This window comes from Leuresthes tenuis, unplaced genomic scaffold (genome assembly GCF_036924035.1).
Source record: "Leuresthes tenuis unplaced genomic scaffold, fLeuTen1.0.hap1 SCAF_2, whole genome shotgun sequence".
NCBI classification, from domain to species: Eukaryota; Metazoa; Chordata; class Actinopteri; order Atheriniformes; family Atherinopsidae; genus Leuresthes; species Leuresthes tenuis.
In genome coordinates, this window is record NW_027325356.1 from 9,617,846 (window position 1) to 9,637,177 (window position 19,332).

The 19,332-nt window shown below is 41.7% G+C and overlaps 2 protein-coding genes across 8 annotated transcripts in view; one reads left to right on the top strand and one right to left on the bottom strand.

Annotated features, from left to right (window-relative positions):
- Positions 1–19,332, top strand: part of lrrc28 (leucine rich repeat containing 28) — a 362,729-nt gene that overhangs the window by 198,532 nt on the left and 144,865 nt on the right. The gene's annotated exons all lie outside the window — the stretch shown is intronic.
- LOC140301581 (A-kinase anchor protein 13) overlaps positions 1–19,332 on the bottom strand; it is a 103,158-nt gene that overhangs the window by 74,103 nt on the left and 9,723 nt on the right. For all 7 annotated transcript variants that reach the window (XM_072380126.1, XM_072380123.1, XM_072380124.1 and 4 more), the window contains exons 2-3: positions 10,463–10,506; positions 2,974–3,127 (exon numbers count right to left, since the gene is read on the bottom strand). In XM_072380126.1, coding sequence (XP_072236227.1) covers positions 2,974–3,127; positions 10,463–10,495 — 187 coding nt within the window. In that variant the 5' untranslated portion in view covers positions 10,496–10,506. The remainder of the gene's footprint in view (positions 1–2,973; positions 3,128–10,462; positions 10,507–19,332) is intronic.

Genomic DNA, 19,332 nt, shown 5'->3' on the forward strand with positions numbered 1-19,332 from the left:
TTAAATGCCCCCCCTTCAGCCACGAGTCAAACATGAGTCAGGAGCAAATTAGCAACACAACATGATAGTTTATCCAAATGGCTTTTCAGCTGTCACAACAAAAAGAATGAACAGGGACGACTGCAGTCCACACACACGGCCGATGCCAAAACACTCCTGCAGGGACTAAAGTCTCTGCACTGCCACTTTGTAAATATGCTGACAGACTGTCTGCCTCTGATTTATTGGACATTACATGGCATTCTGCATTTATTTACCTCCTTATCAAAGGAGCGTCCATAGCGCTCAGGAATCAGGAACAACAGTTCTCCCGTGTGTCAGATTACTGCTGTATGCATCTACAAACAGTCAATTACCAGCCGGTAAGCTTGATATATTTTGATGCCTTACTTAAGGACATCTCAAAATAAGCCAGAGTAGTGATACACTGAGTCTGTGGCCATTTTCCCGAGCCTTATGGCAGATATATATCCTGTAACCTTTTCTGTGGTCATAAGCTCGCTCTTTGCAGCCGTCTGATGGAGAGAGCAGTGAAGCAGAGCTAATCTGTTAAAAGAAAGTAACACCTCCTCTCAACCCCCAACAGACGCCTGTAATTCAGTTGAGCTCTTAATAAGATAACGCAGTTTATCATGTTGTGCGTTTTTTTTTTTTCCCCTTTCCACCCGTCTGGAAGGAAGATACAGATTCAATAGTGTCTTTACACGGCCCCTATTCCGAGTCGCTGGGATTGCAGCGATTAGCAAATATCATAAAGAAGCAAAACAAATCAACATGGAATGCATATGAAATGTTGAAAGTGAAACATTTGACTATTTAATGAAAAATATTTGCGCCTTTTGAATTTGATGGCAGCAAAACATGTGAAAAAAGGACAGGGCCATGTTCACCATGAGATAGACTCCCTCTTCTTTTAACAACAGTCAGTGAAGGTCTGGGAACTGAGGAGAACAGTTGTTGGACCTTTGGGAGAGGAATGTAGTCTCCTTCTTTTCTGATGTAGGATTCTAGCTGCTCAACAGTCTTGGGTCAATGTTTGCAGTTGGTGAAAGATCTGGACGACTGGTCGGCCAGCTCAGCGCTCGGACTCTTCTACTATGAGGTCAAGCTGTTGTAATACTCGTGTTAAGATATGCAAAGCCTTCCCTGAAAAAGAGGTTGTCTGAATGGGACACTGCTCTAAGCCTACACATTTCAGCACTGATGTTGCCTTTCAAGATGTGCAAGATGCCAGCTCCAGAGGCACTAATGCACCCCAATAACATCAGAGATGCTCAGTTCTCTTCAGGCCAGAGGACGCATCATCAATGATTTCCAAAATTGATGTAAATTTTGATTTATCCCACCAACAAGCATTTTTCTAATTTGCCTCTGTTGGTCTTAAATGGGCCATTGACCCAGAGAGGACAATGAGGTTTCTGGACCATGTTTACGTGGCTTCAGCTCCACGTCCCCTGCGACCCTAAATTGGATTTAGCGGGTATAGAAAATGGATGGACGGATGCTCATCCAGCTGCTTTTATTTTTAGCACCACTTACTTTCCCAGCCTTTTGTTGGCCCTGTCCAAACTTTTTTGAAATGTGTTGCTGCCATCAAATTCAAGATATCAGGGAATAGTAAAATCTGATGTTCTTCATTGTTTCTTGTGAATAAAATAGTGGTTGATTAGATTTTTAAATCGCTGCGTTCTGTTTTAAGTCTTCCAACCTCAAAAGAAGTGGCGTTCTATTTTCCATACTGCCAACATTCACGATTGTTATAGATGAAAAACGATGATGAAAATGGTCAGAAATTGTGCTGTTTTAGCCCCAAAACGTGAAATGATTTCCCCAGTTTATCAGATTTGCTCAATCTTTGGACTGTTTTCAGCATCTTTTGGTCTTGCTTGGTCTCAAAAACCTTGACAGTGCCGTCAGAGCTGGAAAATGTGCCAGAAGCACTTTGACAGTGCCAGTCTGCAGCCGACATCCAGTCAATCAGACTGAGCCACTTCTACAAACCAACTTCTAAAGTCTAGTTGTTTCCAGAGACTACCATCCCCCGTTTGCTTTGGCTTGTTCATGCTCATTTACTTTTCTGCGTTTCATTGTGTAACACGTTAGGGAAAGTGTTAAAAATATAACGGTGAAAGTTGACTCTCGGCTCTGTCCTGTTCATTCATTAACCTGAAACCTGAGCACTTCTGACAAAACGCTCGCTACATTTTCATCTTCTAAGTTGTAATCATAGCAGCAGCTCCACAAGGAATGATGAATGGGTTGGACTCAAAGAGAGGAAATTTCTCCCCAAAACAAAAAAAAAAAAGTTTTTTAATTAAATTAAAACTATTTGAAAAATGGGGGCAGTGGGAGTGGATGACACTGTGTTTCCTGTGTGATACCAGAGCAGAATTAACACCGTCCTAAATTTAAACAGGATGAGTGTGTAGAAAAGGTCTGTGCTATTTTGAAATCCTTAAACGCCTCTTACAATAATCAAGGCTACAGCATATGGAGCTTAGAAAGGAATAAAAAGGAACCAATAATCACTTTTTAGTGATGATAAATGGTTTTAATTCTAAATCTTCTGGATTGCATTTCGACAATCTTGATGTATCAGTGGTCTGCAGCAAACACACATCTACAGCGTCTAATACAAGTGCCTGGGCATAAAGTCAACTTTTATGACTACTATAAAGGTTTAGCATGGAGGTCATGGTTACTGGTGAGGTTGTATTAAAATACAAGGCCTCTCCAATAATCTGCCGACAGACTTGACAGAGCTTGAGTGGCCACTGAGTGCAGTAAATACTTTTATGCAGTCTTTCTTTCAGTTTTGAGAAATGCAGTCTAAAATTGCTCCGAGGTATCTACAACCATCTTTCACAACAGGACTGAAATAAGATTCAACACGTATTTAATGCTGTAGATGGAGCCGCCTTCCCTCCTGAAAAGACAGGGAGGCTGCAAGGCATTGTGGGTAGGGTGGCTCACCGGGACACAGCGCCTGCAAGGTGTCATGGCTGCTCCTTAGGGTGCTGGTAAGGTGTCTCTGTGTGCTGCCAGCAAACAGCAGGAAGTAGTCCACACCCTCACCATCCACAGCCAGCTCTTCATCGGCGAGCTGCACTGTGACAACACAATGACCCTGCAGAGATGGTTGGACAGAAAGAGGAAGGAAGAGCTAGACGTTAGGAGAGATGCAAGAAAAACATCATCTGAAATGTGAGTATATTATTATTTTGTGTCATATTGAAATAGAGGACATGACATGGAATGAATGTGTGTGCTGTTGAGTTTCTTTTGGATGTGGATTCTTAAAGAAGAGTCCATGTAAAGGCTCTTGTATGGATATACATGTGTTTCGCCTCAGATTTAAAAAGAAAAAAAAGAAACTAAATCAAGACAAAAAAGTCCGATCACACTTGGTCCCTTTAGATGCAGACGTGGATGCCAGAACTTAACAGTGAAACTGACTCGTGGCATTAGCCAGTCTCAATAACACCACAGCTGTTTACAACAATTAGACTAAAGCCTCATATTAAATAGCTAATGTTTACTCATGTCAACATGCTAAACATTAAGAGACAAATGCAATGGAGGCGGAAATTAAAATAAAAGGTTGAATGAATGTTGAACGAACTCATGAAGTCATGTAAATAGTGCACAAGCATATATCTCAGAAGGTATTTACATTTTCTAATGGCACTATATTTTCTAAGGAAAAGAACCACTGTTGTGCACAGCCTCTGTAAGGACAAAAACTGACCTGTGGCTTCTGACATTCAGAGAATATAGTACCAAGAAACCCACCGTCCACAATACAGCGCAGGCTCCACCCACCGTACGTTTTGGAGACCAGAATGATATAGTATTACAAATACACACTCTCCTGCGTCTGTTTAGAGGAGCTGCTAGTTCACACACTGCTACTCAAACAAAAAAAATGTAAATATCCCTTTAACTAGCTTAGTTTAGCTCACTAGCTTGCTTACTGTCTACACTTGTAACTACCGATAGGTGGAATTTTAAAAGCTAAGAGCTGGCATCATTATTGACCTACTATGAAACCATTCTGCTCACTACGTCCCATAACGTCCACATCTGGCAGGTTTGCCAAAAATCCCAGTAAAACATTAACCTGACACAGCACTATGTTTTTAAATCATTTTGATTAGCCTTCCATGTAAAACCATCTTCTCCTCTAGCATTAATAGCTTAATATCTGGAGTACACTGCTTCGTGCCAAGCATGAGAGGCGGACGAGTGTATTAAAGCGGGCAGTGAACAGATTTATTTTAAGGATTGACAGCCCGCGGGTCTGTAAAGTAAAACCAACGTGGAAGCACTTTCAACATGCATTCTTTCTTGTGGCCAACAGGGTGCGACTCCTGTGGCTGCAATAAGAGGTCACTTGTCGACAGGTCTATGAGAAAATGGTCTTTTTTTCGTTACCACAGTAGACATTTTCCTAATAAATGTATGGCTCTGTTCTTCCAATCGGAGTAAAAAAGAAGATAAAGCACAGTATGCTTCAGACAAGTCACTATCCTTGGCTCCTTAACTGAGCTTGTGACTGCGATATGGTAAGTTATATATAAAACACACTAACTCTGAGCTTTAAGAAATGTCCACTTAAGAGGCTGTGAATATCTAAAGAGTAGGGGGCTCATATGGTCACAAACCCATTTAAGGTTCTGTCAACACATCCTCCTCTCACTTTTAATAGCCAATTTAAAAAAAAAAACTGGCATGGATGTGTCAGCAAAAACAGCAGCCCACTAAGCAGTGGGGGGTGTCATGTGGCCAGGTCCATGTTTTCTATCCAGCCCATGGGGCAAGACTTTGAAATTTTAACATAAATTCACTTTGTGCTTCCATCTTTTTAGAATTCTGCTTACAGGATAATACTGTATGTGAATTCCCAGAGTGTAAATAGTACAGCTATGCGGTTACTGAACTGTCTGCTCTATTTCTAAAATAACAATGGGCCAATTTTACGGCTGCACATTTTGGGGAATGATGTGGGTTCATCGGAGGATAGACGGAGAAGCAGCATAAAATAGGGATATTGTTCAAATTAGCTGTTTTCCACTGGAGGACTGCAGCTCGCTGACACCAAGGAAGGATAATGGGACGTTTCATCCGACTTGATCTGACCAGTGTTGCAGCCTTTCCACCAACTTGGTCCAACATGAGCAGCCTGATGTGGTGGGCTCAGCTTAACGGGGTTAAAGGTGCCTCCGCCTTCTCTTATAAAGTGGTGGCCTCAGGGCCTCGTTTCTCACAGGGAAGACAACAGTGAGGCCAATCAGCAGCCTCACGGTCGGAAGGCCTCTGTTTGGCAAGCCAGTGATGGTGCTTAACACTGTAAGTGTGTGTGTGTGTGTGTGTGGGGTGGGGTGGGGGGTCACAGGCAGAGAGGCAGCCTGCAGTAACCCTCTGAGAACCAAAGCTGAACACACTAACTTGCAGCACGGAGAGTGCTGGCTTTGCGATGCTCAGAGAGTATCGACTTTAACAGGCAGAGCAGAGGCACTGAAGTAAATGAGTTGTGGCCGGGTGGAAGCCAGCAGGCATGACATTCTCTCCATTAAAAACTCATCTCTTATCCTGAGCCCCAATTGGAAATTAGGGCTTGCCGCTACAGAACAGATTGGTACCTCAGTGAATTTGGCAGTTGGTACTCCACGGGAAAATTAAAGCGTATTAGTGTGAAATAAGTTCCACTTTTTCACAACGAACAAAAGAGAGGCAAAAAGAGAAATGGCTTTCCCTCTACTGCTGCAGGCGGGTGGCAAATCACCTCTGACAGAAGGGCAACTTGTTGCATTTTGACACAGTAGCTGCAGAGATTTCCAGCCTCCCATTATGTACCAAATTACTATCAACCGATCACAAATAACACTGTTAGTTTTTTTTCTAAGACAGTAAATCACTGAGTGTAGAAATAAAATGTATAAGATAATTTCTAAATAATAAGCAGTATTTGAATTACTTAAAGACTGAAACAGAAAGGAATGCAGAGAAGGAAAATCAACTGAATAAGATCACTGTGAGTCTTTCTGGAAGCAAATGTGTTGGCAGGCATGGGGGTGGAGGTGGAGGAACAGAGACCCGAAACATCTGCTGGAGACGGCAGGAAACAGGGCTACGCACACACACACACACACACACACACACGTGTGCACGCAGACCTCTGCAAAACATGCAAACAAGCAGACACACACCGAAACTAACACCGCTGAGCTTACCAACAATAGAAAATAGAAACTAACACGCAAGAAAGGAACGCTCTCACCCACTCAAATGTATTCAGTGTGAATAAAAAAATAAGAAAGCATCCATTCTGAAGTTGTGTAATGGATGTTTGTATAATTGTGCTCTCTGCTGGTTATAAGTGCCTAACAAAGTAACCTGCTGAGGTATTGACCTGCTAATCCCGGAGTTTCAACAAGGAACAGACGGCTTTTTAGCAACATGAAAAGCACAGCTGGAGGCTATGAACCCAACCCCCTCTTTCTGAGTATGTATATGCGAGTGTGGTTCTCTCCCCACATCCTCCTGCAGTGCTTGTTACATTCATCCAGGTAATGGTCGGTATTGAAGCATTTACACATTGCATAGCTAATTTTGCAATTGATATCAACAATCAGTCATCCTGGCTGGGTTTGTTAAAACAGGCAGAATAATGTGGAGACATCAAAATTGTGCCAAATTGCTTGAGTTGTCACACCAAAAGACACTAATCCCAATTTTCAGGTACAGAGAAATGTTGTCAAAACAGACAAATGGCCCAGATCTGATGCAACTGTGTTTGACTGGGAGTCATCAAACTCTATGTGCGAACACTTCTGACATGATATGCGAGGCTCGAGAACAAACATCTGGCCTGTCTGATGATCTGATGCAATCGGCGGGGAAGGACTTTGCGAGTGAGGAGCTACTGCCAATGAGAATCCATGAGATGGGATCAGGGGACCTCGGAAAAGGAACATAACAGACAGACAACAAGCATATTGGAGGGCATGGTGAAGACGGAGCAGAATTTGGTTAAACTGAGCCACTAACAGCAAGAACACCGATGTCTCTTCCATGTTTCCAGAGTGCAACATTATGACAGACACAAGAGAGAGAAGCTGTGAAGAAGGACTGCCAGTTCCCTCCAACAACCAGATGAGAAAAATGGATTACATCACCAGGAGCTGTCTGTATGGCAACTGAAACTACTTAACTTAGAAGACAGATGACTCGGGGGGGGGGGGGGGGGGGGGTTAAGAGTGGCAAAAACTTTCAAAGTGTGTGACACCCTGTCGCAGATCACTCGGATATTGGGAATTCACAGTGACTTCAAAACTCCCAATCACAAGAGAAGCATGTTGTGTAGCGTGAACAATACAAACATCCAACAACACTGAAAATCTCGCAGGGTGAACTTGTGTATCTTTTAGGCCCTCCAGTTGCTCAGAAACTGTAATAACAGCTTTCCTGAAAGTGGTATTCCTCCCTGATGACGTTAACACATTTTACAAGTGCAATAGCTTGCTCAATATTAGGGTTGGGAATCATTTGAATATTGTCAACTCTGAGTCAGATCCTTCTGATGGATTCAGATTTACTCATTCCTATTCATTCCTATCAGAATGTGTAATCAGAAGCAACCTCCTCGGGGTAGCTATTTACATTGATGCATGGCGTAGTCATGAACACAGGTTGACAGGGAGGTATCCTTAGTTTGCTAAAGACTGGAACTGACAAAGCTCTCCTCCAGGGCCTGTCTGTGGTTGCGCTGAGGAACTGATAAGAAGAACTGAAACTTGTTTTTCCCAATGGGTATTTTTTTCTGGGCTGCATGGTGGTGTGGTGTTCAGAATTGTCGCCTCACAGCAAGAGGGTTCCTGGTTGAAATTCTGGTTTGGGGCCTTTCTGTGTGAAGCTGCATGTTCTCCCTGTGCATGTGTGGGTTCTCTCTGGGTACGTCCTCCCACCATCCAGAAACATGTTAAGTTTATTGGTGCTTTTTTTGGATTCCCAACCCTGCTAATCATCGGACAATATCCCTACTTTTATGCAGATTACCCACAAACTTTGCTTCCTTTCTGCCCAACACGCAGTCTAAAAGATACCAGTGGCATCAGCCTCTGTTTACATCAGACATAATATGTTTAATTGCCAGAGCAAATCAAACAATACACATCCTCCAGTTTACAAAAGCTGCTGATATCTGGCACATCTTTCCTCCCTGTAGAGGTAAATTTGGACATCATCTCCTTGCAGAGACTTCAAAGGTTTGGTGAACTCATGCCTGCAGTCGTGCATCCTGTGTTAGAGGCTGAACCCCCCACCTGCTCGTTTAATAGTGAGCGCCTCTGGAAAACATCGTCCGCTAAATGCCAAGTATGTAAACTGCATGTTTACTCAGAGCCAGAACAACAGAGGCTCCCGTTGTTTTTGGTGGTAACCACATTTTCCACATGTTATCCTCAGCCCAACAAATCACATAACTCTCTCCCACTGCTCTCTAAAATAAAATCAGCCCTTACTCAATTTCTTAATCCATCGCTTCCTGACTAAAAATCCCTCGGTGGTCCGAGTAATATTACAACAACATCAAGGTCTTGACCTACAGTCTTCGTAAAAATGGTTGTTTCACCAATTAGTGATCTCTACCCTTACAAACTTGGACTTTTTGCTTTTGATGCAATTACAAGCTGACTGCTTAACCCCTCTGAGCTATCTTCCAGTGAACTGCTGTGATAAGTGTCTAAAATCTGATGCTTAATGAGGCCCGACTGCCTGCCTGGATCCAATGAAGAGCCTGACTGTAAATCACAGATAAGGTTATCTGGGTGGTTAATGTGTGAGCCAGTCCAGGCTTTAGCCACGCACACATGCACGTACACCCATACACACCCACACACGCACTTCTCTAACTTATCTCATTTCCTGTGTGCCCTCCACACCTGCTAGCGAAAGGAGACCAGTGGAACCACAAAGGCACTAACTCAGAAATATCCCCAATACACACACACATCATTAAATATTTATCAAATAATGTGGGAGCCATGAGAGCGCCTGAATATATTTCAATATAATCTTAATGTTGGAGGACCAAATTTTACACTCCTAAATTTTAGGTTGGCTAAGGCAGGCAGTTTGTAATCTAACTGTAATTAAGAGATTAAAGGGAGCTGCAGTTTATGATGGTCATTATAAACTGCAGGATTTTTGTAGCAGTTTCCTTGACACACTGGGTAGTTCAGCAATATGAGAGAAATTAAGCAGCAAGCTGCATCTGTTCCACTTAAACAGCCTAATATAACGGCACTGGTGGCAACCGTTTGTTTGCTTTTTGTTTCCTTTTTAAGAGACAAAACATTTTAAATCGCGAGTGCCAGAAAACGTGTCCGGAGACTCGACGTGTGCTTTCGTGTGTCAGTCCATGAGTCAGTACAGACACCTGACTTGAAGTTCTCGTCATCATAAGAACGCAGGGTGGAGGCAGTTCTGCGTGGGTCATTAAGCAGCCTACACTCCCTGATGATATACAGTGAGTCTTAAAACTCCACTGCAGTTTGTGACTTTTTCCTTTAACTAAAGTCACAAAATAAAATGTATTTATCAATGATGCAGATAAAATGCATGTGGAGATTTGCAGAATCTGGAGATTTGTAACCAATGAAATAAAATGAAAGCCAACAGAAAAAGGATGAATGAATGTGACAGCTTGCTCAACCTGTTTGAATGTCAGTCTTATCGCTACAATCCATGTGACTGCAGTTTGACTGGACTGATAAACGCAACGTTGCAAATCTTAAAAAGGAAAATGTGGCTGAGAATGATTTTAATCAACATGAGAAGCTGAGGGATCGGAGTCTTTTCTACCCTGACTGGAGATAACGGGTTTGGATTTGAAAAGTGTCATGAAATACCGCTTCATGCCGAAGTCTTTCTTCAGTCTAATATTAGAAATTTCAGTCATATGTGCGGTTTTTCAGTCTATGGTCTATTTCTGGACTATCACCAGTCTGTCGAAATGCAGCGCCAGATCACTAAGTACACAACAGAGGACTCAAGTAGATTGTAAACCATAATCAAATTTGCCAGTAAGCAAACATTACACACCAAGTTCATTTCCATGCAGTCTATTGCTCTCCGCTACCAGGAACTCCACAAGAGTTTGTTCCAATTATTCCACTTTATTAGAGCTGTGCTCATGTCAAAGTGACGTGGAGTTCCTCCAAGAATTCCATAAGGTATTCACACCAAATACTACCAGTATTAGTAAAAGTTTGGGTTGTGCTGCACAAACAGGTTCAACAGAAAGGCATCTATTCACATTCTGCGACACACCTCCACATACCTGAAAGGGAAAACACCTGTTGGGGTGGACAAATGTGCGTGAAGATCATGAAAATAAAGAAGTGCACCGGAGAAATTATCTTTATGGTATGCAGGTCCTTGTGTCATTCGTGATACTTACATACAGTGGAGCTTGCTGTGGATTGAGTTTCATCTCCCTGGACACTGAAAAGAGAACAACAAATTACAAGTTATGGTTTGTTGAACAGATGTTATGGTACTATCCACATTCTGAAACTAAACAACACACTCTCTCAAAGTAGTTACAAATACTATTTGGCTTCAGAAACTTGTAAAGACATCTTATATAGTTGATTTGGTTAGGGAAACATTTGTTTCTGTAGCAGATTAAAAGAAATGTTTGAATTTATCAGCGTCTAACAATAATTTTTTCTCCGTTTCAATTTTCACTCTTTTTCTGAGGTGAAATAAGTGACCCTTTAGCTTTCTGCTCTTTGTTTATGCACCGACAGCTAAATTTGAGCTATTAGTTAGCAAGGCTTTCCTCTAAAGAAAAGCCCTGAACCTTGGAGTAACAATATTCTAATATATCTAATAACAAGTTTTTGGACAGATAGTGAACATTTAGCTTGTAAAAAGCAACACTGTCTCCTAATATATGATAATGTTTATATTCATCCAGGTTCACAGATAAGCAACTGTGTAAATAAGAGCTGCTTTTCTAACATGTTAGCATGTTAGCCCTAGCATAGCATAGCATGGATGGATGGATAGCTGGATAAATGGATAGATATATAATTAGTCCACTAATAGATAAATAAAATTAGACTATCATATTTCTACTTTTGATGTGATGTTTTTCCTCCTTGTGCTTATGGGAATTACAGACATCTTTACTAATTGTTATGTAGAAAAAAAAAAATCAATTATCAATTCTCACAAAAAACACTACGCACTAATCGGGATGGTTATCATATGCAGTTACTCAATTTGTGTTGGTTGTGTTGGTCCACTGGCAAAATATTGATAAGCTCCTGGATACACTTTGCTGCTATAAGTGTTTTGAAGCCTCAGCTCAGTGTAACTATGATCTCAACTTTCCAACTGTCTTTATGGATTCCCTTGTGAAAATAAAGTCCCCTGCTTCAGATCATAGTCATTTCATTGCAGCAAAGGTGAGCACAGCTGTCATTACTGACTGCGATTCAAATCTCTGCATGTTTTTGATGACAGATTGAATAGAACTGGGGAATTGGAAAAATGTCCCGTCACCCGTAAAGACATTTTCTCTCATATGCCTTCGCTTGAGAAGCTGTGCTGTTCTACCTTTCTATTTAAAGGTACCGCAAAGGTTTTTATTAGATTCAGGTTCACTCCTCAGGTCAAAGTTTCTGTGTTAGAAACTCCACAAAATATCAAACTTTTGCAAAGTTTCTCAAGACTGGGAGTCATTTACCTGCCAGAATTTAGGTATATCCTAAATAAATGTAACTTTCCAAACTCCCCTGGTAGTCATGAACCATTATACAGTCACATTTTGACCTCAGTGCTTCATTGTCAGGAATGCACATCCACCACCGAGGTGTTATTTAGGTTCACACCACACATGCTTGACCCCATCTGAGCTTAGATAAAAACTTATTTTTATCTCCTCTTTTAATGTTCCTTAGCAAAGTTTAATACAGAGTTTTATGACAAAGATTAAGCAAGAGGATTTTTCTCTCTCATCATCCATTGGGGTTGACATGCAATACCCCCCCGTACGGTCTGAGCTGTCAAAGACAACCCAATTTCCAATGAAAAGCCCTGTACCGATATGTATAATAGCGATTTTTAGGAGCTAGTTTGTGCAAGTAGAGACAGAGACTGCAGTCCTAATTAGTGGTGCTATTGTTCATTCTATACCTCCATACAGCGCAGCACTTTTGTTTCCACATATTTTAAGTTGGTTATCAGTCTGCCAGCTCTTGTGGTATCAGAACATTGTTGTTGACAGGTTGACAGTTAAGCTGGACCCTGGCAGAAGTCCCAAACCTCACTGGGGGTTTGATGGAGCATGGCCACAGAACAGTGGGAACATACACTTACTCATCATACAGCCAAAGACACCAGTTATCTGTCTGCGTTTGTTTGTTCTGACAACGGAAGCACATTTTTCAGGAGCTCTAAAGCTTTTGCTTCCTCTGATCACCTGCTAGTTCATCAACAAGCAGATTAAGAAAGGAGAATAAATCTTAGCCTCTTGTACAAGGCCCTATATGTTGGTGAGATCAGCTGGCAGGATTTAAGGCTCCTGTTCCCATTTGATTCCCCACGCCCAGTCTTGAGACCTAGGACTCAAAAGTCATTTTGTGGACACAAGGTCAGAGGTAGTCGGTGTGTAATTACATCCAAACAAATGTATTACAACCATATACAAAAAAAAAGAAAAATGGATTGGAAATGTTTCTGCTGAACTTTCTTTAAGAGACACCGACTTGCTTGTAATCATCAATGAGTCAAGGGACGGGTCAGCTTTGAGGCCCTGCATTCTCCTCCGTTATTTCCAGAGACAATTTTCTTTTGTTTGCTGTTCCCTGGCACTAAAACAAGTCCTTGCTTCTGGCCTCAGTGGTCAGCAGTGCATTAATCACATGAACCCCACAGCGGGGGAGGCGGCGACAAAAGGCCAGGACCTAATGAGTTCAGCAGAGGGCTCTGAGTCAATGTTGGACTCGACAGAGCGCTGAAGCATAGCACAGCCAAATCACTTTCTGCAGCCCAGTCCAAACATTTTTCCACTTTTCTGCTAAATAAATAGGCCCAAGCTAGAATTAGGCGGATCAGGTAAGGGGATAATCAGTAGCTCTAATAATACTCTGGAGTCTAATCCTCTTGTGTTAAGTGCACTGGGCCAAGGACCAGCTTCCTAACTACATGCACAACTTTGATTTATAAGACATTCAAATTATATCCCCAACAGATCCATTGATTCTTTTACATTTCATATTTTCTTGTTCATATTTTCTCTTGTTATTTGCTAGTTCTTTTAATGAGTACACCACAGTCTGTTATAGCAGTCTTTGTCAATTTACCTACATGACATCTCTAAATGACTAACTAACTGCACAGCGAGAAATTATTTGGGAGGAAATGGATGTATTGCCACATTCACAGTTTTGTCTGTTGAGGACAGAATACTTATTCATCCAGGAAGGTTCCTGTGCCCTTTATCAGCTCCAGCCTGCTTTACATTCTCAACACATTCACACCTGGAAGCTGCTAGCAACAGCTTAGACTGCCACTGTAACGGCCACGTCCCCGCAGTTGTCGAGGCAGAGGAGGACTGTTGTGAAACTCTCATTTTCCCATCCAGCAAGGATAAATCTACCACAGCATCTGAAACTGTGAAGCTCTCTGCAGGTGCTTTTTTTTATCTGTCTTTTCTCTGCTGCATAAATTTGTTTTAGGAATGTTTAAAAACTGCAATGCCAAGTAAATGATGTAGAACAAGTGGCATGAGCGTTCATCTGGCCAGAGAGTGTGAGTGCATTAAACTGCTGTAAAACAGCTTAACTGTTTGACTGACAAATAATTATACGAATTGTGGAGAATGTGGAGGCAGAACTGGAGTATCATAGTTCAATACACTTTAGCAAGAAAAAAAATTAGCTTACAGAACCTTTGACCATTGCCCTTTCAAAACAAGCCACCTACTCCCACCACTGGCTGGAAATGTGTAGTGGTATGATTGCCACCTTCCGGGTGGGAGACCTGGGTTCAAATCCCCTGCATGAAAGGTACTACCTCCAGTAGGGGTCCTTAGGCAAGACAACCTTATCCTATCTGCCTACCTGTAAGTCGCTTTGGATAAAAGCGTCTGCCAAATGCATAAACATAAACAATGTGACTACCAACCTGTTCTCACAGCAGTTTGAGGTGTTTTTCCCCTTATATTATGAAAGGAAGTTGACTCAGTTTTACTGCATCATATCAGGGTGTATTGCCCCACTGGTTGCTTTGGATGTAGGAGAGGGTGGGGGCACAATTACACCATAACTTCCCCTTGGGTGTAACTCTCTAAGTTTGCTAGCTAATCTAATGCAGCGAACACATCCAGCCACATGAGTCGGCCTGTGTAATCAAGCTGACATATTTTTTCAGTGGTCCCATTGTGTCTTTTTGAGGCTCCACTGCAGCCCCCACTGATGTACTGGTCAGGGACATTGCCTATAGCTCAGGGGGTAGAGTGGTCACTTTTTAATCTGAGGGTAGCTGGTTCGGTGGTTCTTTTGTGCCAATAAGGCGACGCTGACATGTAAAAAGGACAGTCAATTCTGGGTCTTACTGTGCCATTCCACCTTGGACATCTACGGGAAGTTTAGCTTGTCTATGTTTAGTCTGCTCAATCGATCTATCGGCTATTTTCAAGTGCTAGTGAAAGAAGCGGGACTCAGAAAACAGTCAATCAAAGCAAATTACAACAAAAGAACTGAAAGAGGCGGCAGAGCTGGGCAGCAATTTTCTGTGGGTCTATGATTACAACAGACTCTTTCACTTGGAGGACAAGGCGTCACTTGACTCTATGTTAATGGGATGTAAAAATATTCCCAAATGTCTGTTTGATATCTGTTCACCAGACAGCCATTGCTATATTTTCTTCCTTTGACCCCCACCACCACACAGTGTGTAGTGGGTGTGACAGATCATCCGGTCTAACAGTTCCTCTTGGGCAGCAACAATCATTCACAGAGCACACAAGGGACTTCTAAAATAGCTGCACATCTGTGGGACATTTCATGAGTTCACGTCCTGTTGTAGGAAATTACAAAAAGGTTTGCACTGAATACACTATTTTGTATCACATTTAAGGCTGCCAGGGGGTACGCAAGTTCAAGGCAATTTACTGCAACAAGATTTTCTGCTGCGGTGGCTAATACTTAGACCTTGATGTCAAGTTACGGTCTGCATGAAAGATAATGTCCTCTATAATGCAAAAGCTAAAAAAAAGAAACAAACAAAAAAAAAAGAAATCACTCTTTCCACCAGCATTTCTTGCTGTGTTCGCAAGGAGCACAAAGAATCCTACAATCTTACCATTTAAACATGTGGATTACTTTGACAAGAATGGGCATTAGTGAAATAAACTAACATTTGACAACTATTAAAAAAAAAAAAAGACTGCCCCAAATGAAACCATGCAACACATATTTTTGTTTGCCATCTTATAACCCTCAAAATATATATCCAGAAGAAAGTAGATTAGTGTTGCAACCAAGGCCTTTCTTTAGTAAAAGAAGAACCTTGAGAAACAACATCCCCTAGGCTCACCTTACGGCCACCCAACACCTGCTTACAGAGATTACACAAGCCATTACCTCCATCTAAAACACTGGGTGCAGCCAAGCTTCTTAAGAGTCTCCATTATGGCAGAAACTGCCTTTGAACTGCCACAATGAGAGAATTTCCTTCCTCTGTTGCAGGAAGGCTGCAGAGACGTGCGGCGTGAGCCATGTTCAAGTGCACAGCTGTTGCAAATGGATCACTATAACAAGAGACAAAAGACTCTAAATGAGGGGATCGTAGAGGTGCGTCAGTGCTGTGAATGGACCTGCTATTGGTTCTGCAGGTCCCTTGGCTATCAAAATAAGCCATAACAGCCATGTGACTGCAGCATGAATGGGAGGATGAATAGGATTAGCTTCGCAAATCATTAATCGGACTGTCTCGTACACCCTCCCCTATAATCAGCTGAGGATTCCCCGACTCAGCCACATGCACAAGAGACACTACGGCTGTTTTCTGCTAATATGTGGCATTCTTCTTGCATAAGTGTTGCTTGTGGAAAGATGTTCTTTGCGAAATTAGCTCTTGATTAAACTATTCAGGTTGAAATAAAAATATGCTTCAATCGATTGGTTAGATATAAGCCAAAAAAAGGTAAAAATACACAGATCTACATTGACTAGTTGTTGGAGAAGGAGGGCTTTTTGATCTTTTGAAATTTAACATAACTAAAACGAGCCACGAGTCCACGACATGCATTTTTGTTGTTTTTGGCATACCGTGCTCATGCCGTTCATCACCCTCTAAAGTCGTATGGGTGTGAGCAAATAAAGTAGGAAATGAAGCATGTAATGAGCATGTCATTGTCTTAAAAGGTTCATTCATCAAAAACCTCAAAATGACTTGAAATCAGATCACATCAGAAACAAGTGAACAATAAAATGGTTGTAGCAGAAACTGTGAGGAGACAAGATTTGACTGAAGAAGTTTATAAGAGCATTAAAAAAGCTTTCCTTTAACTCCCTCCAAGATTTCCGACGGAGTCAAACCGTGACATTCACCTTAAAAAAAACAGAAGCCTTGTAAAGTTCTAGGAAAGTTCTGGCAGTTGCTTCAAAACCACTTCAACTGCAAATTACTTCTAGATATAAATGCTTTAGGGTTTCACATCTAATCCAACTGTGCAAGATTAAGTCCACCCCACAGCTCAGATCTACATACCCAGTGGCTATGTTCGGTGGTCTGTCACTGTTGTACAACCCCTAACAAAAAGAATGGAATCACCACTCTCGGAGGGCATTCATTCAGTTGTTTTATTTTGTAAAAGAAAAATAATGAAAAAAAAAAAACATCACACAACAAACCATTTCAAAAGCAAATATATATATGTATGTAATGTAAAAAAATGTTAAATTCAAAAAAGGAGAGCAGAATGCTGAATTCGAGAGATACTTAAAAAAAATTAGGCCACATCATTCGAGCTTGATGATCACAACAGGCAATGTAAAACTTCACGCAACTGTTTTATAGCCTCAAAGCTTCATACCACTGTCTTTCTAGGTCAGAAACCTCCCATTGGCCATTAATTAACTTGAGGAATGTCAATGTGGATCCGTGTTATGGGGACAACAGTTCCCTGCGGCTGCTTCCTCATGAAGTTTTTGAATATGGCTGTGCACAGAGAGCTGCTATTAAGGACATAGAAAAGATATGTAAAGAGGAGCAGGAGCCCAAAATAGACCTAAGGTGTCATCCTACACCGGGGCTCTGTGATGACATCACAGGTCAGACTTAGGTCTCTGGGAGGGTCAGGGCTGACTGTGCATCACCTGTACAGGTGTAAGCCCACTAATATTAACTACCCAAGAACAGCCTCGCCTGGATGCCTTGTTCTGCCTGCCTGACAGTACATGTGTATTCTCAGCTCGCATTTCAGACACCTTAAATCATCATCGCTTTATGAACTGTTGTTCCTTCTTACAACATTGAATAGATCGTCTGGCACCAAGAAACAAAGAGTTTCAGGTGTTATGTGGTCCAATTCCTCCCGCAAACACGTTTTAAGGAGTGCTACAGTATGGGGTCAAGGTTGTTGCATTTTCCATTTCAAGATTCTCCAGGAGACAGGTCAGCACAGCAGGCAGGTCACACACAGTACCAGTCCCCTCTTCTCCTGAAGTTGTGCCTTTGTAGCGTGAGCAGAATGTTGTTTTGCATTGTCTTGCACTGGGAAACATTATGTTTTAAAGGCCGCATCCATTGCTCTAATTCGGTCACATTCTTTTTACGCATAAACGTCTTAACAAAAGTGTAAATCACCTTTACCAGATGAGCTGTAACTGCAGCTGTGCTCGTAAATGTACTGAGTGATCTTGGCAGTGAACTGTACACTTTATCACTGCTACTTCAGGGTCAGAGCCCTGGGTGGGAATGCACAGCTCCTAGACCAGTTTGAGTCCAACTGAACGTGTAGATGCAGGTGGAAGTCAGCACCGGGGTGCATTAGCTGAGTGTGTCGGTCCAACTTTGGGAAATTATATTTTGATTGCAGCTGGAGCAACGTGTTTACTTATGTTTCAAAAGTCCAGTTTAAGGCAGACTAACACGAAGACAAGCTTTTTTTTTCCTTGTGGCCTGTAAACCTGCTACCTGATGCAATCCCAGTCCATCACAGACCTGGCTTTTGGACTTGTTGCTTATAACAGTCGGCATGATCCTTTCCACCTTTGAGCTGGAGCACACACTGTGAATTTCCTCATAAAACAAGATTTCAAACACAGATTTGTCTCACCACACTACACCTCTCCCCTCTGTGAATGCCTGTTCCAGACAGTTCACACACTGAAATTCTTCCCGATTGTTTGGATTTTTTACAAATATTATGCTCTGTCGAGGGAGAAATGTGCAACTCCTTCACAATTTTTCTTTCAGAAACCTATTATTTTTTAACATTTAAATATTTTTCTCGATATTTGTTGACAAACTGGAGGTCCTCTTCCCTTCTCGCTTCTTAAACACTCGGTCTTTAAACAAATTTGTGGTTACAGCCACGTGTTGACATCACCTGTTTAAAATGACATCAGTGTTCTTCTCTTTTTACCTAGTTTTTAGTCCTAAATTTTCCCTGTCCCAACATGTCGTAAGTCAGTCTGATATGCAGGAAAGGATATCCACTGCCTGGCCAACAATAACAGTCACCCCTGAGATTTAACTAAACAAATAGGCCTGAACCTCCCTTTGGAAAAGTGATTAATATGGTGGAGCAGGCAAAATGTTATTTAGCCCCAAATGATGCTGCGAGTCGCTTTTCTGTCGTTACACAACCATGCTGGAGGATCCAACCTGTGGTTGTGGGGTACATTGTTGTTACTACTTTGTTTCAGAAGGGTCAAACTATTGGTCTGCATCAAGCAAAGAAAACAACTACAGAAACTGCTGAAACTACTAAAAAATTGGGTTAAGAGCTGTGCCAACATATTATTGAATTCAGAAAGGATAATGGTGAAGGATCATTTAAAAGGAAGAGATGTAAGAAGAAAACTGATCACGTGAGTTTTGGTAAAATGGTAAAAAAGTGGGACTAAATAGCTGTGGAGTCTTATGAAAACTGTTGATCAGGGAGGCGGATCAAAAGAAAAGAAAGACAGCAGCTTTAATGCAACTACGGAGGGAAGTGAAAGCCATGACATTGCATAAGCCCGTCAAATGATGCCACAACAACTGCAAACCAGAATCAAAGCTGAAGATGGTCCAACAAAATATTAT